Here is a 14,343-nt window from a genome sequence, read left to right as displayed (position 1 = left end):
GAGCAATGGTGCAGTTTCCGTAGGCGATAGTAGCGCTTTTAGTGGCAAGAAATGGAAGCTCGCGTTGCTTAGAAACAGAATAACTTCAGGTTGAATTTATATGAATTATAAAAAGCAATCTTTAATATACATTGCTAACTTCTATATATATTTCCGGTTGTAAAGCGTACAACCTTTTTTATTAACTATTCAATTGCACAAATCGATGGTTGCGTTATTAGATCGAATTCGTTTCTTTAATAAATTTATCATTTCTGGCTTTTCAACAGCACCAAGAGTGTTATGAAAATTTGAAAGATGATCTGCTGTATAAGTACGCTATTCATATCTATCAGATCGGAATTAAATTCTGGAAATCTATAATTCATATTTGCAAATATATAATAATAATAATTACAAAACATACCAATGTCTTCCTTTTCTGCATTTTTTTGGCTTGGATGGTAATTTTCAATGGATATGTATTTCCTAACGCAAAGTGTATACTGGTGCCATCTGACTAATACAACGTCCATTATTAGCGAGAACTTGAGAAGTCAGAATCAAATGTACTCTATGCCCTATGCATAGATACTTTGTTTCGGCTAACTGGCCGTACCAGAACGTACGAAGAAACAAACATGACTGAAGAAAACATTGGCACGTTGGAAGAGGAAGCTTTAAAACGAAAAGAACGTTTACAAGCCTTAAAGCGAAAAACCGAGGACAGTAAAGAAAATAAAAATGACGTTACCAGTAAATTACCGAAGTGAGTTGTCATCCTGTTTTTTAAAGATTCTCGATAATCTATGCTAACCTCAAAGACGAAAGTTTACTCATGTTTGTAAATTTTCTTTTGACAGACCAAAATTTAGAAGTTACAAACCACAAGATGACAGTCTTAAGGAAAAAGTTTTGGAGGATGCAAAACCCGGAAACGTAGAAGTGGAAGTACAAGATCAGTTAAGCGCGGCAAATACTAAAGTTGTTATAGAAGAACTTGTAAGTAACTAGTTTTACAACATTCACCAATTAATTATCGTATATTTATCTTTATTATGACTCTTCAGGACATTAGTAATTTAGCTCCTAGAAAACCAGACTGGGATTTGAAACGAGATGTTGCTAAAAAATTAGAGAAATTAGAGAGGAGAACGCAAAAAGCTATAGCAGAGCTTATAAGAGATCGCCTAAAACAAGGGCAGCACGATTTAGCTGCTGTAGTAAATATGGCAACTAAAGAACAGTCGTATTCACCTACTTGATGTTACTAAGTACTTAAATACCATAAGGCATGAATAATTTTTTACGTAAAATATGATAATAAAGGATATTTATATTATTTTGGTTTAATATGATATTTATTTTGGTTGACTGTATTTTATAGACACAAATATACATATATGTCGGTTTCTGAAAGAATCTTACAAGCTATAGACTAATAGATACAGGTTGTTATGGCATTGGTAGGAACTGTTGGATGAGTGCCAATGTTAAAAATCATATTTAATAGAGTACCATCATTTTCTTGAACTACAAACAGATACAGAAATCATTTTGGTACTGTTTCTACGGAAATGGTAACACTATAAAAATCCAAAAACTGTATTCTCACAACCGTAAACACTAGATATCTCTCTGTAAATCAGTCAACATAAGAACGATTTTTTCACAAGCATAAATCGGTTCAAAGTGTACATACAAGTATAGGATAATCTCTGCGAGCACTCTTACAATTAATTAATAATCATACACACATAAACAGTCAAAAATAAAGAAATATTTTTATCTCATCGTGTGTAGTCTACTACTGCATAGCCATGAGATTATTCAATAAAATGTCGGCACGGACATTTTCTTTAAATACGAATGCCTCTGAGAATATAAATAATTACATTTCCGTAACGAGTCGTATTATGTACATACTTGTTCGAAACTGTTGAACTTTTTATTTTAAATAGTGTGTTTGTAGTCAAAGTCATCGACTAGAGACTCCCAGCCCATCATTGCCAAGGCCAAAGGAAACTAATTCCGAGTACAAATACCAGAGCTGCAACAAAAATTTGAACGTAACTTAAATTTTGTATAAAATATTTAACAACTTTAGTACATATGCAAAAGATTAGCTACTATGGAGATTATCAAATAGAAGAAATACGAACCCGATCTGCTCCATATTTTTCCTTGACCAGACTTTTGACTGTCCTCTTTGTTGTCTAATCTCATTATGCCGGATGTATTGGTAGTTGGTCCTTCCTGAGGTGCGACCGTCGTGGGTTTTCCAACAGTAGTTTTCGATGCAGGTGTTGTCTTCACAGCTGGTGGGCTAGATGATTTGGGTGTTGAAGGACTCGTTGATTTCACTGTCGATTGAGTCGTAGGGACAGGGGTGGTTTGTTTGGTCGTCGGTGCACTTGTTGCCTCCGTAGTTGATGGTGATATGATTGCGGGTTTAGTAGCCTCGGTGCTACCGTTGTTGATATTACGGTAAATTGTTCTGTCGTCCAATGGTTGCACTGGCCGATAATTATGGGTCAAGTTTGAGCCATCGTTGCTTTTAATGCTGCGGAATACGGCCAACTGGAAGTAAACCTCTTAAATGAGAGAAAGTTCTACTTCGTCGCACGACACATAATTTTGTGCAGATTGTTGTTGTGTATTAATTATTTCATTTTGTGTCAGCACAAGCTGTGCTTATATTTGAAGATGCAACATCGAGAATATTACGTTGAAAAATACAACATTTAAGGTTCTTAAGAATTGTATCTTCGTCAGCAATCGGTAGATATAATATTTGAGACCTTCTAACGGTATAGTAGAAAGTTTCGAATAAAAGTGCATTGCTATTGTACGAAGAATCCGATCTTACGCAAATGCGGCGAACATTTTAGAAATTTCTCTTACATCTATATATTTTTCGTTTAATATCCGCGCGCGCACTTTCGCCCAAAATATTTCTGTATGAAAAGATCATCACAATTCCTATTAACAATTGTCAAGAACCTTGGTACATGCTACACTTAGAAGTGAAAAAACACTGGAACATTTGATTTGCGATTAGATGGAACCTTTAACTTTCTTCTCAATTGATCCGACGAAAAATCTATTGATTCTAATTAGAAGACCTGTAGAAGTTCGGTTAGATATTTGAACAGTCTGCACAAATTAACACACCTGCTTGTGTACCTGTTTATGGGATATCATCTGGGGCTCTATGAAGTCGATCCACTGCACGACCTCAAGGCACGGGGGTGTAGTCAACGACCCTCTGTACGTGTAATAATCCTGGGATGCTACGCCGTTCGGCGCGATCAATTTGTTTAAAATGTTAACGTCGTTTATCGTCACGTTAGTGTCGACCGTTGCTATTTCCGGCACCTGTGATACAATCATCTCGAAATTCGGGTTGGGCTCGTCCGTTGCCTGTAACACGTACATTTTTCCAAGGATTCCATAAGATTCGAAATTCGAGGAAACCCGGTTTTCATCTATCAACAATAAGCAAGCCCGCATGATCGAGCACGTTTGTCGGGAACGTAATCACACCGATTTCGTAAAAATAGAGGAGGGAGAAATATCGGAGTTTTTTTTAGTCGTGTCTATTTTAGCTGAAGAACATTTTCCAAAAGCTGGATACCGCTAAACATTACACTTACTTGGGAAATCTAATTAACGAGAGTAATTTAACGAGCGCAAAATCCGCTTAGTCGAAAAATGAAGCTTTCTATAATACCCTTCTTTTATTCTCTAAATAAGAACAAGACATCGGTCGAGTTTTTACGCTAACGTTATAAGCAATCTTTAAATGCCTTCTGACGGTAATTCTTGGAATTAGCAATTTTTTACAGTACAGTTGTAAAGTTCGCTACATTATGCGAGGAAGGAACAAATTATTGTCTGGAAAATTCAAATTGCTTTTTAAAAGACGGTCGTCAGTCGTAACACGTGTGTCAAATGTAACTGCAGTTATCAACCACCGACTTGTTCCCAGCCGACAATAACATGAAAATATATTTGGTTTAAGTGCGTGTACGTATGAATTCGAAATACATTTTCCGGTTGTACGAAACACGATACGAAAGCCGAGATTTCCGCAGACAATCGTAATTCACGTATCTCACGAGGATCGACGGATTGACGTTAATATATCCGCTTCCGGGAGTTCCCTTTTTCACAGTGGAAAGTTTAACACAACGGCTAATCGATTCGAATCTGAATAATGACGCAACATTATGCCGCGGCGACATGTTTAATTGTTACCTGGTATAAAAATGCCAGCACAGCCAAGCCGTCAGGATGTTTCAGTGCTTCGCTCGATGATTTGTAGGACTTCTTCCAGAAAACCGCGTGAAGCTCCATCGAAAACGAATGATTGTTAATCAGATCTTCCGAGCCTTCGTCATCGCTTTCCCCCCAATGGAAGTGTAGTTGTTGGAACACGTAGGTGTCATTGAGCGGTCCTCCGTGCGCCATGGGTAAGTTTTCCGAATCCGGGTCGGTACTTCGAATCATCACTGAAATCGATGATTCATGAGAACCAACCGCCGCGGCGACTCACAATGACTGTACGGTCGAATCTCGATTTAATCGACGCGACGCGACGCAACGCAACGCGATCCGACGCACAATCCCATCTTTTAGACTCTTCCGATACGAAAATGGTATTCGATGAAGGTTTAGCTTAATTGCGAGACAACGAGACAAATGCTATGACGTGCAATAATCGACGCTAATTTGCAGTTGTTCAAGGACAAGAATCACGTGCGACGCACGCTTAAAACAATTAAACTGATAAATACGAATGTAGAATAATTGCGATTGAAAATTCGTTCTTTTCCGGATTCGCGGAAACGTTTCCCGATTACCGAATTCATTCCGGACGTTAGATCTCGTTCGAGATGCGCAAATCTCCGATATTTATCGATGACGAAATGTTATCTTATGATCTTTGTTGAGAAAATCGTGCAGGCATCGTTCGAAACGGAAGGTCAGGGGAAGCAACGGTTCTTTCTTGGCTTGTAATTTAAACAAGGGAATTGCTATTTGCTAGCCTCTACATGTCAAGAAACTCAGCTACGGTAACGATGACTGTACTTCTTGTCAATATTTCAACCTCGCTGCTGTATACCTGTGTGACCATTGTTCGTCATGTAGGCTGGATGAGGGTCCTGGACATTAGAGAATTGTAGAAGAGGGAAAGTTGCGGTTCTAACATCCTTCTCCTCAATGTCAATGGGGGATTGGTATTTCCCTAGACAAGTCTTGTAGCTGTCGCCCCAATGTTGCGGACCTGGAGACCAAATTCCAGAATTCTCATACACCTTTCAATTTTTCAAGCTGCGCCCAAGAAGTTGTTCCGTTAAATATTTTGCTGCAGTCGTCGCAAAAGATGACTTATGAACAAAGAATTCCCATAAAAGTCTAATAGAGTCGAAGTATGCGACATTAGCATATTTAATAATTGATATTCTCTCCGTGGTGGATCGATGCGGAATCATGAAGCATTTACGGAACGTGGAAAGATGCATAATTAACTTACCGTGTTTCCCGTCGTAGCCAAAGTCATCGCCGAGCGCGTAGTCTGAAAGAAAATCGTCGGGTCAAAATCATGGGAATAACAAATTGACGGGCTGCCGTGAATTTTGTAAACAAACGTTCGGCAAACGGGAATCCGTCACTTTCGACAGAGCAAACAGAAACAAATTATTTCTGCAAGGTCTCCTCGGTGGTTCGAAACGTGACTCTAATTAGCCGTGCATGCGCGTGTCCAGCGCACCTATCGTCGTGCCAATTTCGTTCTACCACTCCCTGTCGAGTTCAATTCACGGCTATTTATGGAAAAAATACTCGAAGGAACGAAAAGATTTCGCAGGATTTACTTTTATAGGCGGAACAATTGGCTGGGAGGAAACGCGATTGCGTCGAGCGGGGAATCGTGAGAGACTAAAGCTCGGCTAGTGAATGCCGGTTCGAGTAAATAGATACGATGCTTTCTACGATGATAGTTTCTACAATGGTTTGCGCGCTTTAAACAGCGACCCGCGTTATGCACGGTGAAAGTTGATTCAAGAAAGGTATAAACGCGGCATTGCATTCAACTAGTCACAGACGAATTGTTCTAGTCTCCTTATTAAACGCTGTTTGAAGTCTAAAGAAGTCTATCGATTTGTTTCTGCATGAACGTGATTACTGTTAGCGCAGCGTTACCGCCTCTCTATTGACTAATTCAGTTGATACGTACATACGTGTCCACCGAACTGAAATACGTGCCACTGAATTATACAATATAAAGTAGTTCAATGTATGCAACGAGGACGACCTATACTGTCATGCTGCAATAATCCAGATTACAATGTGTACAAACATTTTATTAGCAAAGTTGCTCGTCTCACAACTTTGATAGAGCGAAGTTTACTCTGGCATTATCGATTGATTTTATATTATTATTATAGTTCGAACTTTTCTAGTATTTTATAATCATTGCTTCAAGAAAATTTGTTTTCGTTTCACTATTTTCTTCGTCGAGGATGTCGAAAGATTTAATTTGAATATACTCGATTCATGTAGTAGTAATACACAAAGCAGCGTGAAAGTACATACTTGTTGCTCACGCGAAAAGTTTTTCAATCGACTAGCTTATTATTTCATTTGCGAAGAGAAAGAGAGAGAGAGGGGAGTGAAATGAATATTCAAGAAATGCTTTTCACCTTACGATTTCTTACAAAACTCTATTTACATGATAAAGTCAGTGAACGAACAGTTGCTAACGAGTTTCACTTTTCGAACAATAGTAAGCAAAAATGAAATTTTCAACAATATCGTAGTACGTTCGATTTAAGAAGATTATTCAAAGATAAATAAATTGATAGTACAGTTACTATATTTTGCAACGATCGTAGACAATTTTAACGTTGCATAAACATCCGTAGTCCGTGATCATTGAAAACGTCGGAGATATGTACCCCATAATGTCGCGTGGCTCAGGTTTTGCACGTCTGAAATACAAGTTTGACGGAAAAAGGATTTGATTTCTCATTGATAAAACAAGAAGAAGGATAATTGTTGAGCAAGCCTGTTGAACGGCCGTTGCGATCAGTCGCGGTAGTAGGGCGGAGCAGACAGGAACAAAGCATGGATAATTCATGTTTCCATGGATCCGGAGTTCCCCGTGGACAATGGAAAACCGAGTGGAAGATGAAACGGTCGGTCGGTCGGTCGGTTTCCTTGTGCTCGATGAAAGACGCGCACCTCGAATACCGGTTAATGAGTCGGCTCGGTAAGTTCCCTCGCCCCTATCCACGAAGACGGATTGCCTGTGCTTCCAAGTCCCTGCACAAACGTGAACGCAAACGCAAACGCAGACGGAACCGTACGCATATGGCGGACACGTGCTCCGAGTACCAAGCTTCGAATGACAACGCGAGACGGCGAGACGATTTGTTTATGACGGGGTCGGAGGATGCGGGGACATTGTTTCCGAGACGGAAGACTCCGGGGGGTCCTTTCGTTTCGAGGACTATAAGCCGATTTCGAGCAGTCATCGCGTAAACGTCTGACGTCAAGACCGTCCTTTCCGCACGCGTAAACGCGTTATATGTATTTATTGCCGTCGCAGGTAAACTGTACCAGATTGTCCAAGGATGGCCATCATCTCGACGAGGACAGGCACGTCGTCGTCGTCGTCGTCGTCGTGCGAGGCAACAAATTTCCTTCAACGCGCAGATAACTTCGAAGCGGCATTTTTAATGCGTCCATTGCTCGCCAGGTCTCGTTATCTGATAATTTCGCGATGTTACGAGGCGTTTCGTGCGTTTATAGCATAGCGTGCGTACACTTTATATTGATTACGTCGTGATTGAATTGCAAACGTCCGTCCAAGATCGTTAGATTAATCGTTTGCTGCGTAAATTACGGTTTACGATATGCTCGGCGTGCTCGTGTATCAATTTATGATACACGATCTGCGTCAACGTTTTCAGTCAGTTTCACCGTGTTTCTTTTTCGAAGATATTTAGAAGTTGGTCGGAATGTTTCGGAGCAGACAAATGTGATTGGTGGAACAGCGGAAGCCGATCGAGATCTCAATAAACCGAACGTAACGGGGTGCCATGATATAACAGATCTTAAAAGAAGAAATTGTATATTTTTAAGGAAACGCTCGACGAGTTCCGGTGAAAGTATATTTATCGGCGACGGAAAGCCATTAATCAATTTCTTTGTTCGGCATCGAACCGATCGTTGTCATCGATGGCCCTTCACCGAAAGGTGGCACTTTCTTTGCAACAGCCTTGCTTGTTACACGACACACCGTCACGGTTAAACAATATCTTTCATTTTCGCAGCGGCAAGGAGCGGGGTACAATTCGCGGAACGAGCGGGGTCCATATTCGCTATCTAATGCCGTCTTGAGTTTCGTTTAACGCTTAAGAAGGAAGGAGTTGCGTTACACTTTGATATAACTCATAAAGGGTCTTTCGGATATCAACGGAACCAGCGCGTGCCGTCTGTCACGTTCCCATTATTTGTATAATTGGAACGTTTGCGAACTTGAACGAGAACCGGCTGCGCTGCCTTCAAACCGGCAATCTTTTTGTCGATGCTTGAAACCGATGATCGATATCCGTTATTCTCATTGATTTCTAAGCTACGAGGCTACGAGGCTACGGGTCACCTCACAGCAAGGCTGCCGTTTTATCGTGACAATAAAAACTTTCATTTGTCATAATCAAAACGTCGCTTGGAGCGCATGGTTTTTCCATATTTCACAGTTCCACTGTCCGAGAACGAAGTGTCGAGCAACGGCATCGATTCCATCGATTCGATAACTATCGCGTTTTTCGGACACCCGACTAATTGTCGGTGGCACGCGAACACAGGGGAGCGTTGAATTATGCGCTATCGTGCGATATGCGCTTGAATTTGTTCAAAATTTGCCGCGGCAACCAAAAGACACGCTACTCGGAGAAACGCGACGCAACGCTTCGATATGACATTGATGCCTCCGCTTCGCTACACCCTTCTACTTTGTTGTCCACGGACTATACACTAATTATACCTCATAGCAAACAATGTCGGAGTAATGATTGCTTTACTTTAAAGTATAGCTTCCGTAAAGCCACGTGAGCCTTTCTAGAATACTAATACGTCGGGTCTTGATAGGCACCGTGTGCCTACTCGTACACTTACTTATTAGCAAATCCAAATATAAGCTAAAAATCGTTTTCAGGAGAGCGAACAAGTATTTTCATTTGCATGTAAACTGGACTCGCGAAATTAGACGTGCACTCGTGTTTGGTATAATGCTCAAACACTGGAGGAAAAGTACTTTAGATAGCGGGTAAACACTCCTTGCATATGTATACGATAGCCAATGTGTCATAGAGATATAGCATCGTATAATAAGGGGAAGACGGCGACACGTTTTGACAAAGTAACAAAAATTGGCTCGAGAAAAGCAGAAACTTTACGAAGAATTTACAATTACCGCGGTAGTTTTGGAATGTTTGGCTACATCTCGAAGAAATTGACAATCCACTTGATGCAGGAACACGCGTTTCTACGAATCTAATCGAAATATTAGAAATAATTTTGGACTTTTCGAGTGACAAGACTGTTACCCATTACCGATAGCCTCGACTAGTGAAATATGCATAACCGTGGGCAGCAGTGACTCGTCATCGAGCATTTTATTCCCGGGGCTAATGCAATATTTATCCTAAAAGTGGCATCCGAAACGACGCAACAACCCGACTAGAACCATGTATCGGGGGTCGCCTCATACACATATGTGTACAAGAGAACGTATACGAGGCGACGCCGCAACCGATAGACGTTGCTACGTAGATACTTATGTACCTTTATTTTTATACGCAACCATTCATGATTACACGTGCCCGTGAGTCGTGACCCGTGACCCGTGACCGTCCTGCGTTCAACATTAATTCGTCGCGGATCCCATTATGTACATACATACTTATGTACTCGTATTCGTGTACGACGGTTGTTCAATGTTCAACGATTATATGTATGTATGTAGTTCTCCGGACTGGCGGGCAAACCTCGCGCAGCCACAGCGTTGACGCGAAAACAGCAAACATCGCGAAACGCAAAGTTTGTTCTCCGATAGATTAGCCTTAGATTAGATCAATCCCTGCCTTTCCGTCCCACCTCGAGACGCGAATCCAAGAAACTTGTGGGAAACGCAAACGCATAAAACCTTAATCTCCGGTCACCGTTGCTTTATTTTTAAAGGAATCAAACTGCTTGCAAAAGAGGCACGTCTTTATCTAACTTCGCTTCCACTTAATCCTATCTCGAACTACCTTCTAAGTTTCGAATACCTGTTGATAGCATCAGGGTTAACGATAGCGGCGAGAGTACCGACGATCCGAGTCTCGTGAAGAATTAACGCCCAATGATCTGAATTGTATAAAGCTTCGTAATCGTGTGATTTTATTTGTACTCGATCGACATCGTCTCGTTGAAAATTCCGCCGAGATTGCTGCTCCAAGGAAGTGAATATTTTTGGATAATATGTCATCGATTAGAATGGTGTTCTGGGAACAGAATGGACATAATCACGGAAATTTCCCACGATTCGAGGAAGATCTCTGCGCAACTGTGTCTCGTATGCCAATTAATTTAGTTATCAAACTCTCGCGCTAATAATTATAATAATCTGTCGATTCTGGGCGCGACGCGACAACCTGTGTCGGTTTCGACAAGACTTTTTCATTCACCGTGGAAGGATTGCGCAACACGTGGCATGCAGCAAATCACACCGAAATGTTTATGAACGCTGCATACATATCTTTCCGGGGCACGTAACTTCTGCGATTATGGTGCCGGAGATCTAACGCAGCGATTCCGCCTCGCTCATCCTATGCGCGTCCTTCCTACTTTGCAAAGTACAACACGTAATGTCTCGACCGAACGATGTTACTCTTTCGATGGCGAATTAATGGCCATTGTACTAATCGAACCTTTGTTCCCCTCCCCATTTATCCCATTCATCTATTTCGCGATCTATTTACGTAAATCTCGTACGCTGATGCTGAAACTGACGATTCACCGACAGCCTAAACAGAGATTACCGATTAGCACATATTTCGATAGCTTCCTAACAATCGGAATTCTACACAAATTGATCAGCGAACATGATTTTAGTTTACCACGATTCAACCCTCGTACGTTCTGGAATCACGTTGGATCAAAGCTGACGTTTGGTTCAATTTTATTGAAACATTTCACCGAGAGAAATTCCAATTAAAAGCACAGATTTGCTTTCAAGTGAAATTACCCCCAGCACCGTATAATACGAGGGATGAAGTAATTTATTTGGAGGACGATGCGTGAAAACGCCGCAGCATTGGTTAATCTGATAATTGGTTATCTTGCCAGAGAATACCCACACGTCTACGATCAGAAACCCTAAATCAACGGAATTGTGATTTATGTTCATCTCTGCCAATAAAGCCGCCTTAATTTGTACGGCAGTCTCTATTATAAAAAGATCTACGACAATCCTTTACCGAGAATGTGCACACATTATTTGCATCGTTCACGAAGACAAAGTAGCGATATCCTTCTGACAATAAGATGCCGTCAAAAGATATTGAAATTTGGTGTTTTACTATATTAACGAGGCAAGCGTCTCGGAATTACCGTCGAGTCGCGTTACCTAAACCTTATCTTCGATTACGGGATTCTCCATTATTACGTTACGCGGACGATAAATTATTTTCGCTCGAATCAGTTAGATATCGTGGCAGACAGCGAATTGGTGGGTCCTATACTCGATTCAATTTACTTGGCGATGAAATTTCAGGGGCGCGATGGAAACATGTCTCCATGCCTCGTCGGCAAGAGCCGGCGGAGACTGGTGATTGACAGTTTCGATTTCTTAAATGGTAAATTGCGGGTAATTAGCCTCGAACTCGGTAAAGGAGCGTCGCGAGCCATATCACGCCATTCTGAATTCTAATCGACGATTAGTTCAGCCGCGCTCCGCGATTCTCTTTGGTTGATCCTCTCTCTCTCTCTCTCTACGTAGCCGAAGAAAGCGCGAGGCTCGAAAGTATAATTAAAGTTCGCGGCTGCTCGTTACGTAAATTTCTAGCCCCGAATAGTAAAAACTTATTTTTGTCAACGGCAACATTTGTTTATGTGCGGCGAAACGCACACGCGTGCAGCAAAGGTTACGTAAGGCACGCATCAACAAATTACACCGTTGCCGAAAGCTGATTAAAATGTTCACACATGCGTTTCTACGCAAATAAGCCGTGTCCGCAATGTCGCCGCGATCGAACCGTTCATCGGATAATTGCATTTCGGATCGAAGAAGACGAGCGCGCCGCCAATTCTATGATTAATTTCCTTTCGTAATCAATGCACTTTTCTCTCGATCGTCGGTTCGGACGTTTCTGTCCAGATGATTAAAATTGATGAATGTGAAAAACGCGGGACGTGTTTGATTTTCGTTTCAGTAAACGTTCGAAAATAGTATTTTTCCAAATGATTCATTACTTATCGTCCTGTTATTTAACAGTCCGAGCGAAGCCTGACTAAACAAAAGAGTTCGTTTATCGGGACAGTAATTTATGTAAAAAAGAATGTTTCTGCGCCAAAGATAAGCCTTATTTCCATTACTTCCTTCCGCTATATTTTTCATAATTATGTATCTAATAGTTTCGACGTACGTTTAAATATGAGTTGTAATTACAGTCTTCGATGAAACGTGGACGCGTTGATTTATTGTTCTGCACACAGCCGGCGACGATTATGGTAACAATAAATGCATAGAACGCGCTGCCTAGCTTTCCCTTTTCACAAATTTTATATAACAGATTTAGTTCCCGCTTGGCGCGCACGTTTCCGGATGGAAATCTTCTAATTGTCCTTTACGTACCGTTTCTAAACTGCAAGGGGGTCACCGTGTTATCGAATAATATGCATCGAAGTCGCCGACGTGACCCTCCATGAATTCCAAAAGGTTCCGTGATATTAATAATAAGTGTCGTTAGTTTGGAAGCGGCGACGCTGATAACGGTTATCGATGCGTACACGTTGTTATAATTCAATTATCATCAGACGTTTTCTACATTCGCCCCGTTACTACTCTGTCCTTAACTCGCAGCTGCCAACTAAATTTTAGCAGCATTGAATTACCTATGCGCGCACCATTCTTAAACAATACCAACAACAACAAATATTTGCATAAACATAGGAACAAACATATAAAAAGATTACAACTACCTTATTTTAAAAGAGTAAATATTTCCTCGAAAATTAAAAGGATGTTTCGAGCATAGTTATTTTAATTCGAACGTCACGATAAGAAAAGTTTGAATTGTTTTTCTGAATTTTTGCGAGATTTGCGATTAGAAATTGATGAAACGGCACTGCGACGTACTGGGTGGGAAGTTCCAACTGAATAGTTTTCGCTTAAAAACCGAGCTCTTTCCATCATCGAAATTCCAGGGTACTTTCACTCTCCTATTGATATTGCAGTTATAAAATTCATTGACTTTTACAATTTGTACCGAGGTGTCGACTCTCTAAGTAGTATTGTACTGGCCGACTTGGTGCAAATATAGAGTACAAACGTTGACAATCCACGAAGGAATCCGAAAGTAGTAAGCGATCGCCTAAATATAGCATTCTGACGTCGATCGCAATTTTAACGAACGCGGTAATCTTTCAAAATCATAGAGACAAAATCAGATTTTCCGCGCGGCTGATAAAGTGCGCACGAGCGTCGGAATCCTCTTCAAATCACGATAAGTGAAAGAAATCACAAGTAAGAACATAAAGTCGACTTACTGGAAAAGAAAAGCGTCGTAAAAGCGAAGATCAGAAGGGTCATGGTGAACAAACAGATTAGGGCCACTGTCTTTCACGGAAGAAAAGTTGCTCGCACTGCCGGCACTGGGTCTCGATAGGCTACTACCTTTGAAATACGAATACTCTGTTACGGTCGGTGGTCAAGTGAGCACTGTCGGCTGCTTGCCGGCTATGTTAAATAAGAGTCCACCACTTGTATTTCGCGGGAGCCTATCGACTCTACACAAATTTCATAGCGGCTCGGAGACGAGGCTCTCGGCGGACAGGTGAATGCTACGCCGAGAAAGCCAACGATAGGAGAACAAAAACAATCTATATACATATGTATATATGTGTATAATATATCGCTATCTGTACATGTATATGTGTGATATAAAAGAGCCAATTTAGGAAAGAGAACATCGAACATCATTTTAGATCTCTCCCGCACCCATAAACCGTTTCTAACCAAGCCCTTTCTAATTTCTACCTAAGCCCATCCAAAGGTTGCTTTTGGAAAATTAAATACAATGCTGCTTTCAC

General features: G+C 41.0%; 2 protein-coding genes across 4 annotated transcripts; one reads left to right on the top strand and one right to left on the bottom strand.

Annotated features, from left to right (window-relative positions):
• The first annotated feature begins 583 nt into the window (after positions 1 to 583).
• On the top strand, positions 584 to 1,332 carry LOC144478883 (coiled-coil domain-containing protein 12). Its single transcript, XM_078197236.1, has 3 exons — positions 584 to 748; positions 843 to 981; positions 1,050 to 1,332. Exons 1-3 carry the CDS (start codon positions 621 to 623, stop codon positions 1,242 to 1,244), a joined length of 462 nt encoding a protein of 153 aa, XP_078053362.1. The 5' UTR covers positions 584 to 620; the 3' UTR covers positions 1,245 to 1,332.
• A 128-nt stretch (positions 1,333 to 1,460) lies between these two features.
• Positions 1,461 to 13,986, bottom strand: LOC144478882 (carbonic anhydrase 1). 3 transcript variants are annotated; one of them, XM_078197233.1, is made up of 7 exons: positions 13,801 to 13,986; positions 5,519 to 5,560; positions 5,108 to 5,269; positions 4,240 to 4,493; positions 3,154 to 3,402; positions 2,142 to 2,559; positions 1,461 to 2,029 (listed from the first exon to the last, which is right to left on the bottom strand). In XM_078197233.1, the coding sequence occupies exons 1-7, from the start codon at positions 13,841 to 13,843 to the stop codon at positions 1,983 to 1,985; spliced, it is 1,215 nt and encodes a 404-aa protein (XP_078053359.1). In that variant the 5' UTR covers positions 13,844 to 13,986; the 3' UTR covers positions 1,461 to 1,982. The 3 variants fall into 3 exon arrangements, with proteins under 3 accessions (XP_078053359.1, XP_078053360.1, XP_078053361.1); XM_078197234.1 differs by having other exon boundaries at positions 3,166 to 3,402; XM_078197235.1 differs by lacking the exon at positions 13,801 to 13,986 and having other exon boundaries at positions 5,108 to 5,316; positions 5,519 to 5,536.
• Between the last annotated feature and the right edge of the window lie 357 nt (positions 13,987 to 14,343).

This window comes from Augochlora pura, chromosome 3, assembly GCF_028453695.1.
Source record: "Augochlora pura isolate Apur16 chromosome 3, APUR_v2.2.1, whole genome shotgun sequence".
NCBI classification, from domain to species: Eukaryota; Metazoa; Arthropoda; class Insecta; order Hymenoptera; family Halictidae; genus Augochlora; species Augochlora pura.
Note: the sequence above shows the minus strand (reverse complement) of the source record. Positions and strands in the feature narration are given on the sequence as shown.

Coding starts and splice junctions, on each gene's coding strand:
- LOC144478882 (XM_078197233.1), bottom strand. CDS start 13,843: ATGACCCTTCTGATCTTCGCTTTTACGACGCTTTTCTTTTCCA. Junction 5,561..13,800: donor TACGACGCTTTTCTTTTCCA/GTAAGTCGACTT, acceptor ATTTTCTTTCAG/ACTACGCGCTCGGCGATGAC. Junction 3,403..4,239: donor TGCTGGCATTTTTATACCAG/GTAACAATTAAA, acceptor TACGTGTTACAG/GCAACGGACGAGCCCAACCC.
- LOC144478883 (XM_078197236.1), top strand. CDS start 621: ATGACTGAAGAAAACATTGGCACGTTGGAAGAGGAAGCTTTAAAACGA. Junction 749..842: donor GTTACCAGTAAATTACCGAA/GTGAGTTGTCAT, acceptor TTCTTTTGACAG/ACCAAAATTTAGAAGTTACA. Junction 982..1,049: donor AAGTTGTTATAGAAGAACTT/GTAAGTAACTAG, acceptor ATGACTCTTCAG/GACATTAGTAATTTAGCTCC.